At 40.3% G+C, this 13,057-nt stretch overlaps 1 protein-coding gene across 2 annotated transcripts in view; it reads left to right on the forward strand.

Moving 5' to 3' along the window:
- The window catches only part of vipr1b (vasoactive intestinal peptide receptor 1b), an 80,163-nt gene that overhangs the window by 13,428 nt on the left and 53,678 nt on the right, over positions 1-13,057 (forward strand). The window contains exons 1-3 of one of the 2 annotated variants that reach the window (XM_061713415.1): positions 2,814-2,939; positions 3,475-3,565; positions 6,395-6,505. In XM_061713415.1, the coding sequence (XP_061569399.1) occupies positions 2,859-2,939; positions 3,475-3,565; positions 6,395-6,505 (283 nt within the window). In that variant the 5' untranslated portion in view covers positions 2,814-2,858. Of the gene's footprint in view, positions 1-2,813; positions 2,940-3,474; positions 3,566-6,394; positions 6,506-13,057 lie in introns of those variants that run through there. The other variant, XM_061713416.1, reaches the window with a different exon arrangement.

Genomic DNA, 13,057 nt, shown 5'->3' on the forward strand with positions numbered 1-13,057 from the left:
TCTATAATGTTTGCCCAGCAATGTTTGCATGTGTAATTTGTGGAAATTTGACTCTCACCTTATTTAAAAACACTGATCAATGATATTATTTAGAAAGATTCTCTACATTGGTTTATTTTACACAAGATTTATAGTTTAAGGATCATGATCTTGGGTTTCTTAAGTTGTTCCTCTAGTTCTTCTATTCACTTAAGTCTTGTTTTCTTGTTTTCCTTCTGCCTATGTTCTCCTGTTTGACTTCCTTTGTTCTCCTCTGCCATAATGGTTGACACCTGTGTCTTGTCAGCCTCTGTGGGCAGATATTGTCCTGTCTTTTCGCTGTACTTTTATGAACTGGAGGACACGAATGGACAAGTCTAGGAGAGTAGTAGACTATGTTTCTGGGATACCCCAAGATTAGCCGCACGAAGTGGCCGGGGAAAGAGAGAAGTCTGGGCTTCCCTGCTTAGCCCACTGTCCTGGATAAGTGGATAGATGGATGGAAAGAGGTGCCCAGGAGCACATTAGGAAGCAAAATACATGGCCTGGCAAGAGGAAGAGAGAAAGATAAGATAGGAAAACTGCACTTTAAAGTGCAGTTTTTTTTGTTTTTTTTTTATTTTTTGTGGATGTATTTTTTGTGTAATTGGTTAATTACATAACATCATTTATTTATTGTAGGCTGTACTGACTCTACAAAGTCTGTTTCCAGCTAGCTTGACTACAGACCAGCCAAATGTACTGGTTTTGAACTGCAGCCATGTTCAAATTTAAGCTCCGCTGTGGATTAAACCTAAAAAAAATAGTGGTTTAGATTGTACCGTAATTAAAGAAGAGTTAAATCACTGATATGTTAACCAAGACTGCAATTGGCAATAAAGTTTTGTGTAAAGAGAGAATATTGACCAACTCGTTAAAATGTCCACATTCACAGCAGAAATAAACAAATTACAGCTTGGTTCAAAAAGTGGTTTTGATCTCCATAGTTAGGTTTCATATCGAAGTCAACTCTACAGGGGAAGAATATTTTTGGACCATTTCAGATGAAATTATATAGATCAACGAATGTATGTTGGTCTTTTGTTTAATGGTGGGCATAAACAGTAGCACTGTCTCAATGTCTGAGCACAGCCAGTAAGCTGTAAACCAAGACTAAACAGAGTGTAGTCATTCATATTTTAGAGATAATTTTATGCTATTGTTTGTAACAAACCCCTGTTACTGGCTGTGGGTTAATCTGGAATGGTCCAAGGACGAAGCTTAGCTGTCCAGCATGTATCTTGTGCTGCCCGAGTGTCGCCTAGGCCCTACATGTAGTGGTCATTTAAGACAGATTTTATCAGAATGAATGGAAAGTAATATCAATTAACATCACAAGTTAGCATAAGCCAAGCCAGCCAAGTTGAAATAGTTAACTGCGACTGAAATAAATGGGGCAATTTCCAGCCGTCTTCCAGGCCTGCATGTTATGTCCATTTGCAACATGGCGCCACAAAGTGCCTAGAGTTGAACCTTAAGCTTGTGACTAAGCTAATGCAAATGCCCCAGTGATTTTAGCAGAAATCAGTGGTCACAGTCACAATTTAACACATTATAACTCAAAAAACCACAGCTGTTCCAGTCACAAGTCTTATGCGCCTTTGGAGGTAAACATGTCAAAGTTAATTTAGCTTCAAATGAGCGCCTGAGATCTTGCTAGAGTCAGTCTGGAAAAGTCTCTTTTTTTTTTAAAAAAAAAAGGGCATTATGAAACAGTGTATGACTAAATCTCCTTGTCATGTTGCATTATGCCAATGCAGTAAGTTAGCTTCTTAGATCACATAATGGTGTTTTGAAAAATATCTCCCTAATTTACTGAATTCAATCTCGTAAAAATCTACACAAAAAACTTTAAATGCATTCAAATTCCACATTTAGCGCCTCAGCGGTTGTGTGCTCTCAGTATCACAGGTTATGCCACTGATTTCAACAGAGTCATGCCCTGAACTTCATTTGGGATTTAATATTGTACTCTTTTAGTGGCCCACACAAACACAATTTTAAGCTTTGATCTGGTGGTTCATCAACTCACTTAGAGAGCAAGTTTTGCTCAGCTAGACAGAAAACCATGATTGTGTTCAGCTCCAAGTCAGTGAAGTGGAACGAAAGAAATTACCATTGCATTACTCAGACTTCCCCTCAGGGAATATTGAAAACATGGGTATTAAATAATGTGAGCCAATATTCTCTTCTTTTTAAATTCCCGCAGCAGCCTAAGGATCTCAAGATTATTCTTACTTAGCGTACCAAAATATCTTGTTCAAAACTCTCAAATATTTTGGCTCAAAGGACTCAAGTTAAGCTCAGATTCATGATACGCAAATGGTCATGAATTGTGTTCACTGTGATTTATGTGACTGTATCTTAACAGTATGGCCAGAAGGGAAAGAAGTGACAGCAAGCATTTTGCTTCATGCAGGTCATTGAGAAACCGTCTTTTCATTTAGCTCATCGTTCCCCATTGCTCAGTTTTAAGAAGCTCAAGTGCTACTCTTGCTTTCACGGATAATCATTAAGTTAAAGTATTTTGAAAAATCACATAATAACTTTAATCTGTACGCATTATGTCTGATGACTTTGTTACAATGCTGAATCTCTGAAGAAGTTCCGCAGCTTCTAAGTACCAGATTTTATGCTGCATGTGTGCTTGTGTAAATTATACAGTGTATAAGGTTTAATCAAAATCCCTGACTTTATTCTGCTTTAAGCTACTACATGTTCAATAGATATTTTCTTTCTTCGGGTCTTAGTTTCCCTCGGGGGGTGAGCATGACAGCTCCACAGTGATGGGGGCACATACAAAAGACTTTAAAGACATCTATGAGGACCAATTAGAGAACATGAGCTGCACAATTGTGAATACATCATGCGATTTGGACTCCAGCTCTCCTCTCATCGTGACCTTTACCACTCGGAGTACAGTAAGTGAAGCAGCTTGGATAGAAGGGCGTAGCTCCTCCTGGGGAGATCATACCCTCTGTCTAATGCTGACTTCTCATTCCCTGTTTCTGCTCATCTCCCCTGACCTTCTCAAGCTTTTGCTGTTCGTCTTTCACGTTTTCATTGGCCCATGGGCTCTCCGCCAGGCTGTCAGCCCACATTTTTCAGCTTCTGTTGACACAGATGACCAATCGCGGCCGATTACTCAGTGCTTCCCCTCTCAACTTCCCGATCCTTTTGGAAGATAACATCTATTTCTCTTTCAAAAGGGAGCTTTGTATACATTTCAGACATAGAGAACATTTCTAAGTATTTACTATATTTATTATTTTACTCCACCAGCTCTTCATTTCAAGAGAAACACAGCATGAAAAAATGCAATTGCAAGAATGTTATAAATATGTTGGTAATTTATTCTGACGTGTAAGTTCTGTTATTTCCCCACAAGCAGTAGTTCTTGTAAAGGAAACATATTCATTTTCTGACTCTTAGATGTGCTTTCTTTCTCTTCTGCAGGTGTTATCGGTGCAGATGTGTGACGTGGTGAACGAGATTGAGCTGGAGAAGGAGCGCTGTGAGAACAGCACCTCTGGGAACGTCACTTCAGGTCATTCTTTAAAACATATTTTCACCTTTCTGGCTGTATAAGCTGTTCAAGGGACAATTTAGAAATGTGAAGCATTCAATGCAAGATCATTCAATGTGTGACTGTAGATGAAACAATGTCACTGCAAGTAGAAACAGAGCAAATGCTTTTTTTTTTTTTCAAAGTCACAATTTAGTGATGGTGAATGTACTGTACCTGATGCATACAAAAGGTTCTGAGTTTAACTTTGAAAAAACTAATTTAAGATGCAGAATCAAAAATTTATGGTAAATGTTTCCCTAAATTTCTTTTAACATTTAATCTACTGATAGTTTCCAACTACACAATGAGGTAAAACCAATACGGCTCAATGCACCAGTCCTGCAACATATCTCCACTTCTTCAAGGTCAAAGAAAAGAGTGCAACAGAATAATATAGCAGTGTTTTTTTATTAAAATGTGTGCATTTCTGCTCTTGAGTTATTAGATTATGTAGCGCAGTCCATTTAACGTGTTTGACCATTCCATTTCAATTAGTGAGGGTTGACTAAACCACAGAGACACATTTTAAAGGTTGAGGATGATGTTATTTCAAACCCAGTGCACTTTTTTTTTTTAAATTTTACATTCAGTGAACATCCTCACCATTCACTACACCTGTTCATCCCACGAGTACACTGTAAACAAACCCCGGTCTTCATACACAGCCCTGGCTCCCCAAGCTGCCAAACACACATATATTTTGTTTTAAATACCAACAAACATGACGCCATGAAAGAAATACCGTATCCTAGCTTCAAATATGTTCTGTACATCGCAATGTGTAAAATGATCATACTGTTGAATATTTGGGCATAAACTGAACATTGACTGGTTGAAACTGGTTGAATAGAAACCAAACAGTTGTGCAGGGGGATTTATTGCGAGACTGTTGTGGCTTCACAGGTTAGAGCCTCCACCTACAGCATGATGAATATTGCAGTACAGACCTGTGGGTGGTGCAGGAAGACCTGGACACAAACAGGAGCTTTAATAAAGCCCGCAACGGTATCTGATCAAAGACCTCACCCGCTAAACATCACTGACGATGACTCCAAGTGCAACCAGATTATGTAAACAGGAGTGTAACCTATTATATCACAAAGGTGACAGACATTTGGGCAGGACCACTTCAGACTTCAGGAAAGTCCACAGGAAAGTAACAAAACATGATTGCGGCTGTCTGTGCCTTCCTGTGCCTTCTTCTCGCCATGAATCGCAGTGTTTCCTTTGGATTACGGGGTAATAAGGTGTGACTGAAGTGACTCTCCCCACCCTGTAACAATCCGCTGAAAGAAGACCTGTAAAGACAGTAGTTTAAAAGGATGCAACGTCTCCCTTTACAATTTTTAGCAAATCATGCCACGGACGTTTTATTAATAGCCCTGAAAATTGCACAAACTGTTGTAAAAAATAGGGCACAGTATGTCTCCCAAATCATTAAGATAATAATATTTCAGCATGACATGTGTTTCATCTTCTAAAGATTGCAAAACCAAGTAAAAGTTGGTTTCAAAAAAGAAAGAATGCACCATCAATATGTGCAGCAAATGATACTGAAATTTAAATGATCAGTTTTTCCTCGGGTACACTTGCACATCCCATGATACATAAATAACACTTGTCTGTGTTGAACTCAATCACTTCTCTCTTCTCTGAATCTCACTTTAGTCATAAATCCATGCACATTCTGAACATATTGCACATTACCTTAAATCAATATACATGAATGTCTTGTGTGGAAAGAGCTTTTCTTATCTCTACAATTACCCTCATTTTTCTACTGTCCTATCTACTTCCTCAACAGGAAGATAGTGGAAGTTACTCTCTGAGGTCACTTCCCTATAAACGAATTAGCAGAATGTGCATTTGTAAGAAACCCTACATTCAGGACATAATGCAAGCTTTTGCAACATATCGTCTTAGGGGTTTTTCAGCTTCTGTCACAAAAACAGCCCAAGAGATTTTTGCACAGCCTCAAAAATGTCCTGAGGAATCCGTCTGTGCTGTTGCACAAGACCGCCCGATTTCCTGTGTTTCTGACCTTCAGAAGTCCGCTTCTTGGAGAGACAGTTCCCCTCCTTTTGTTTTTCTTATTTCACACTTTCCTGAGCTTCACAGTGGTGTAATGGGTCGGCCTACGGTGGTGCTGACAGACACAAGGTTGCGACTTTCATTTCGAAAAGAAGAAAAAAAAATAGATTACCAAGAAATTTCAGGGAAAAATTGCTGCATGATTGTTCACTGAACATGACAAAGTCATCCTGACTAGCAATAATTCATAAAAACTTACGTTTAGGCTGTACTTTTCTTTACTTCAGAAAAAAACTGTCACTTGAGAGAAAAAAGATAACTACTCATTTTTTAGGCAATTCCAAAGGGAGCGAAATTGACAACAAACAAGGCTAAATGTTCCAGCAAAAACAACAATGACTAAACTGTTCAGATGAAACTGTCAAAAAAGGAGTAAAAGCTTTTCATTGAAAAATAATTCCTAAGCACAAAGACAGATAAACTACTCTATGTCATCATCTTTTGATTGAAGACACGACAAATATATACTTTTCATATAACATTGAACTCAGTGAAGTTTAAAAAAAAAAAAAGAGTAAAAAGATAACACCAGAAGTTTGAAAGTTCACTGTAACCCGTCTGTGAACCTAAACAACAAGCTGACGCAGGACAGCGCTGCACCGTCCCTGCAGACAGGGATTGTGGTTGTCACCTGAAAGACATGACTTCATTTTATCACCGTCACCTGTGCGTGTGTTTGTGTGATGCCTTGTTAGCATTATTGCTCTTTTCTAGCAGGTTGCCAAGGTATGTGGGACATCATCGCCTGTTGGCCGTCAGCCAGAGTCGGAGAGGAGGTGACAATAACCTGCCCCACGTACTTCAGTTACTTCAGTGACCAGCAGAGAGGTAAATCTCCACCTACACTAACCGTGCAGTAACTAACAACTGTATCTACAGTAGATTTGAGTGCCAAGAAGAGGAAATCTGGTATATTAATTGAATACACTCGTCTGCTTTGCCCTTTTTTTTTATATCTGATGTGAGCGCACTAGTGCCACTAATGGGCCAAAGCTTGAAGCGTGTTTTAATCTAGAGCGATAATGCCTATTTACACCAGATTCCTTCGTTTAAGTTGGGTTCAAGGCACTTTTAGAACTGATTGTGGGTTATACGGCATTCACAAATATTTTGGATTAAATGACAATGTGTAGATATTTTCAGTAATCCATCAAATTTTTCCGCAAGAATTGAGTTCAATGAATGAAACATAGTCAGATCGAGCATCACATTATTTATCATTCACAAACTCCTTTTCAATCGAAATCACACGTAAACTGTAAATACAATGTGAGGACATACTTTAGCAATGTTTTAATATCCAACACCGGTTCCAAACATGTTGAGCTGTTATAATTATCCCCCCAACAAAAGAATGCAGGGATTTAAGATAGTACAACCCTTTATTTTACCCACGTTAAACACAGACAATGTTAAACAAAGGGAAAAGAAACAGCTAATTTTAAATCTGATGCCAGAACATCTCAAAGCATTTGAGACATGGGCAACAAAAGGCTGGAAAAAATGTTGGTAATAAAAAGAAACACCTGGAGGAACACAGTGCAACTAACTAGCTATATACTGTAGGCAGCAGGTCAGGGACATGACTGGATTTAGGAGCATGAGGCTCCTTTTAAGAAATGAGACTCTCTAGCGCCACCCTTCACCACGACGGCTGTCGGGAGTACTGCAGCCAACAGTGAAGCCGGCACGGGAGAACGGGGAGAACGTGCATGCAGCGTCATGTGACGTCACATCCGCAGCCCAGCGCGGGAAATTTGGGACCGAATTGCAGCACATTTTGCAGCACACAGCCTGTTCAAGGCAACGGAGAGATACACTAGAGGGCTCATTCTTTTGGGTTTGGAACGCTTCATCTGACATTATTACTAGAAAACTTAAAATGTATACGGATCTTTTTCATAAATCCTGCCACAATCCGGCCTCAAGCTCCTTTAAAAATGAGCATCCTTGACAGGTAGGTCTCGGAGGGAGAAATGGGCAGAAGTTCACCAATCTGCATCTACAGACTGTGAGACAAGTTCAGAAAAATGTTCCTTGGTGTAAAGCTGCAATGGGACAAGAGGAAAAACCAGTGCTGGATGCCTGAGGTGACGTCTTTGGACCATGAGGAAAGACTGCTTTAAAAACAGATGTGGTTTTGTGATGCTAACCAATGGAACAGAAATCATTGTCTGAGAACACAGTTCACTGTGCCATCAACAAATGCAAGTTAAAGCTCCACAATAAAGAGAAGTTGAATATGATCCAAAAACACCCCTAACTCCTCCGGGTCAAAGCTCATTTAAAATGGACAGAGAATAATGGTTCCGCGTTAAAACAACGCAGAGCCTACGCCGTAGGGTTACGCCGTAGGGTTACGCCGTAGGTTACGCGGCGACACACACTGTACGGTGCGCGGGCCGCGTAACCTACGGCGTAGGCTCTGCGTTGATTTAACGCAGAACCATAAATCAGCCTTGAGCAGCACTGAGGGGAGACGGGAGGGAGGAGGGGGAGCGGGGCTGCCTTCGCACAGAGTTTCTTTATGATTTGCAATTACAGGCTGAGCCTACCGTTAGTTTTTAAACTGCAAAAAAGTGGGGGGGACATATTGCGCCGTGGCACTCACGTCGTTTAGCGCAGCAACGGCGTGCCACTCACTCTCTTTATTTTATACTATTTATATACTATTTATACTTTTACTGTGACCACCAAATAATGTGGTTTTCCTGTCCTCCACCTCATCAACAACATCTCGATCTCAGTCTCCGTGAAATTTAGTGGCACGGTGGCTCGACACGTCTCATCCATCCTGACGCCCAAACAGGCTGCAGGAAGCTGCTGCGCATGCTCAGCAGGCTCATTCATGTGCAAATACTACTTTGCATTGCCCATTTATGGTATGGAGTGGAGTGGAGTGGAGTAGAGGGCGGGATATGAGGCGAATTCAGCTGCACAACCTTCCAGCTGGACTGTGATTTATAAAGCGAACATTGCGTGCAAGTGTGCATGCACGTGGTTTTATAAATCCAGATTTTTTTTTGCGCCCGACATTTTCGGCTTTTTGCTTTACGCACACTTTTAGTATGAATCCTGCGCACTCTTTTATAAATGAGGCCCCAGACCTTTCACGAGTTGGGAGTATTTAGTTGACCATTTTCTTCTACTTCCACTCTTATTTTCCCATGGAAATCAAAGTTGCATCTCAGTTCACAGTTTGGTCCAGCTCCTTGTGTCGATGGATACATGGTCCATTTTTCCAGATTTCACCAAAACTTCTTTTGAATAGCTTCCCATGACACTGAGTTGAAGTCAGCTCCAAATCCACCAAACAGGAAGTAAATTCCAATCTCTGATACCAAACTTGGTCTATAGATTTACCAACGATTGCTACAATGGTCCTTGTTGCCCAAATGCGCTGTATAAATAAACTTGCCTTGCCTTGCCTTGAATAAGCATCACTTGAGCATTGTGGGTCAATGCCGGAGGTCAAAACATTCTGCTCTTGTCCACATTTTTCAGCATGATTGCTGTGGCAACTGTGTCCTGCTTGAGTGCTAATACCCCTCACTGCTGCATACAGCTAGATTTGACTAGCTGATTTTCTTCCTTTAGTCAAACATGACACTCTACACAGTTATCTACCACTGTATTACAACCCAATCCTAAAATGTTCAGATGCAAAACAAGATAATGAACTATCATCCAAACACTATGATGGTGTATTCAATAAATGATTCGTTTTTGGAAACAAGGCACAGATGCCAGACACATTTATTCACGTTTGTAGCCGGAGGAGGAAGAAGGTTTTTTTCATTTGTAAGCTAAATGAAGAGAGTCAGTATTTCATAGTTATTTTCAGGACTAATCCATGTAATTTCAGAACGTTCTTCACTTCACTTCACTGGTCCTTTCAGAGAGCAAAAGAAGCAGACAGCGCTTCTCTGCTGGGCTTTTATAAAGCCAACCTGCCATGAGTGCATGCAAACACAGTATACCAGGTACACGAGTTAATTTGATATGTAGTGTGCATATTAGTGCTTTTCCGGTGTACAAGTACCATTTGCTTATTACTGGAAGTGACAAGGCCAGACTTTCTACGTTGAAGATCAAGATTTAACTTTTCATCGAACATAAAGTCCAAACATAAATTAACTACCTTTTTATTGTATGAGCCTGATTTATCCCCTTTTACAAAAGTTTACAGCTGCACCCACGTCGATCCTCTTCTTTCCTCTAACAAAATGTACTAATACATTTTGCAACATCTTTGCAACGTCAACAGAATTATGTCTGCTGAGCCACAAAGCGTTCAGTGTTCCATATTCTGTTCTTTAGTGTTGTGAGTGGACTACCTTTGTGGAGTTGGTGAAGAATTAAAGGTCAGTGAGAGTACACGTATGCACTAAAACTGGACAGACGCTCCCTGATGTCATCCTTGGGTTTTCTCAACAGTAGTGCCTTATTTCTACTGCACTGTGCCATGTTGCAAATGGAGATAACGGTTGTCTCGAAAGTTGGTGGGAGTGCGCCCACCTTATTTAAATCAAAATTCGCCATGGCTCCCCAGTTCCTTCAGCTGATCCATCCTGGAGGAGCTGCAGAGTTGCCGGTGAACTGTTGCAGTGCAGAATCCTATTTCAAATGCCCTTTGATCCCTGCCTTTAGCTGATTCAGGGTTAGCAACAGCCCCCGAATCTCGCGCTCAGAAGGCACGCCGATTTTTTCCAGTGGCCAGCCGCGGTACTGCAACAAAAAATCCCATGGGGCCCAGAAAGCTTTTTTCCCATAGACCGCAATAGTAAAAGAGAAGCCTCTAAAACTGTTCACAGGACACCTCCAGCTGTAATCACCGGCAATTACTAATCTTTGTTTTCTATATTTTTAAGTCATGGACTTTATATCCGTCAAAAATGTTTTATAACGGCCAGAAAAGTCAAAGAAAAGTCTCTTTCTGGGCGTGACGTCACGGCTGACGTCACAGCCGTGTCCGTGCATTCCACGGATGTATTCTATTAATATATATTATGTAATAATATTATATGAATACATTAATAATATATGTAATACTATACATATAATAATATACATTAATTAATATATTATATTAATACATATTATATTAGTATTCGCGTCATTGCCCCGGGGCATGATGGGAGGCCCCAGAGCATCATGGGAGGTGACTCAACTGCGCATGCTCTATGGGCCCGTATACGCGGAAGTAAACCCGGAAGTCAGGAACTTTTTGAGCGTATGCGCTGGCTGAGCAAATTGCATTGAAATGAATGGGCGGCCATTTTCAGTGCCCCATCCAGTTCTATAATACATCCATAGTTAGCACAAGCTGCTAGCTGCTTAGCGGTGGCTGATGACGAAGTGATGATGACTCGGCATTAATCCATTCTCCTTATTACACATCAGGCTGTAAATATGTTAATTTCTACCGGAAAGCTGGACGTTTTAACGTGGAGTGACTCGCTCCAGGAGAGAGCCCCCAGTGGTCAGTTGATGAACTGCAGTTTTAGTTAGTTCCTCTTTCAGATGGAAGTTGGAAAGTTAGTGCTCGGTTGCAGCACAACCTTTATGATGGGCCGTGCGTCCCTGTGGAGCTCTGGAGGACAGGGAGGGGCTGGCTCTCTGTTTTGTTAATAAATAGGTTTAATATATTATTATACTTTTTATTATTATTTATGAAATTGACATATATATTCAAGCAGTCTGCTGATCTCATTTCATATGGTACATTGCTGAAACTGGACCTGACCATGTGAAGCAACATAAAACTGCCTCCACACGCTTGAAGTGAAGCCATTAGACATGATAGCGGCATCAGTTCAGTCACTGCTCCTCACACCCTTGTGCCAGCATCATTTTGGAACAGATTAAATCTGGATTCGTCAGACCATATGATCATTTTCCATTACTCCCAGAGCCCGGCCTTTACGCTCCTGAAAAAATTGAAAATTGTTTCCCCTCTGTTTACTCTCACTAATAAGGGTTTTTTGAGGTAGTTCAATCCCAATATCTTCAGTTATCATTGAACTGTGGATGTGAATGTCTCACTTTGATTATGGAAAATAATTCAGTTCTAGTGTTTATTTTTTTTCCAATCAACTTTTACAAAATATTCAAATCTCAGATCTCCAGTTATGATTATTCACGACTGTTTGCTTACTGCACTTCTTCCTCAGAGATGATGGTTCTCAACATATATATTTTTATGGTTTTAGTAGTTCCAACAGTCTCCTTCAATGTTGTGTTTACTTAATGCAGAACAATAATTTGACCCTTATGAAACAAAACCACAGGATCCGTCCTCCAGGATGGTTGTTTAGGGAAGAATGAGTAGCCCTTCACTGCTGAAACACAAACTGCTGCAGCACTTTCTCACTGGCACATTTCGTCTACTGTGTTAAATCCATTTTAGGGATGATGTTTTGTTCTAAATTTAGTAAGAAAGAGGTGTTATAGACTTTAAAAAAAATATGTAATAAAGACATTTTTGCATTATTAAATCAAACACTTGTAACAGGCTTCAAGTGTGATCCGGACGTTGAAATATACACCCTGACCTAAAAAGATCCTTCGACTCTCTTTTCTTTCCCCTCCAAGAGTAATTTTCAGAATTGGTTCAGGGGTGGATATCCATTCAACACCTTTTTGCTTTTTGCTTGCTCTTTTTGTGTTCTTGCCTCTATGACCCAGAAAGTCGGTGCTCATTTTGGCTCTCTGCCTGAGAGATGTGCTAAAATGTGCAGCTATTGACGCCGCAGCTAGATACAAGTGATGGAGCTTTTACTGTTCGGCAGCCTCCTACATTAACGGATGAAAACCATATAGATCAGATACGGCCATTTCAAGGACATGAATTTGATACTAATTTAGTCTTGCACTCATGCAAGGTAAAAGGTAAAATATTAAAAAGGAAAAAAAAGATGCAATGGTTTTGCCAGTTTGTAATATTATCCATATTTTTCACAATACTGAAAAAACTGTTTTCAGAATAGAGACCAAGTACTGAAGTGTTCTGGTGTTATTTGTCCTGCTCTCCTTGTAATACATCACAGGGTGTGCATCAATACGGGCTGTCACATTTTTCATGTCAAATATCTTCACATTCTCAACTGGGAGCAGGTCAGGACAGCAGGTGGGACAGTCCAGCACCGGCGCTCTCTTCGCAATGTGTTCTTTATATTGAAAAAAAAAAAAAAAAAGGCATTATTGGAAAAGATGTCCACTTGCAGGCAGCTTATGCGGCCCTTAAATCTCAATATATATTTTCTGTAATACCGCGTCCATCTCAGAAGTGTAAATTGCTTTTGCCAAGGGCGTTCATTTAACCCCACTCCATCAAAGATCCTGGCTTTGGAATTTGTTCCTGATAACAGCCTGGATGAT

The sequence above is a fragment of the Cololabis saira genome, chromosome 22, assembly GCF_033807715.1.
Source record: "Cololabis saira isolate AMF1-May2022 chromosome 22, fColSai1.1, whole genome shotgun sequence".
Taxonomy (NCBI): Eukaryota; Metazoa; Chordata; class Actinopteri; order Beloniformes; family Belonidae; genus Cololabis; species Cololabis saira.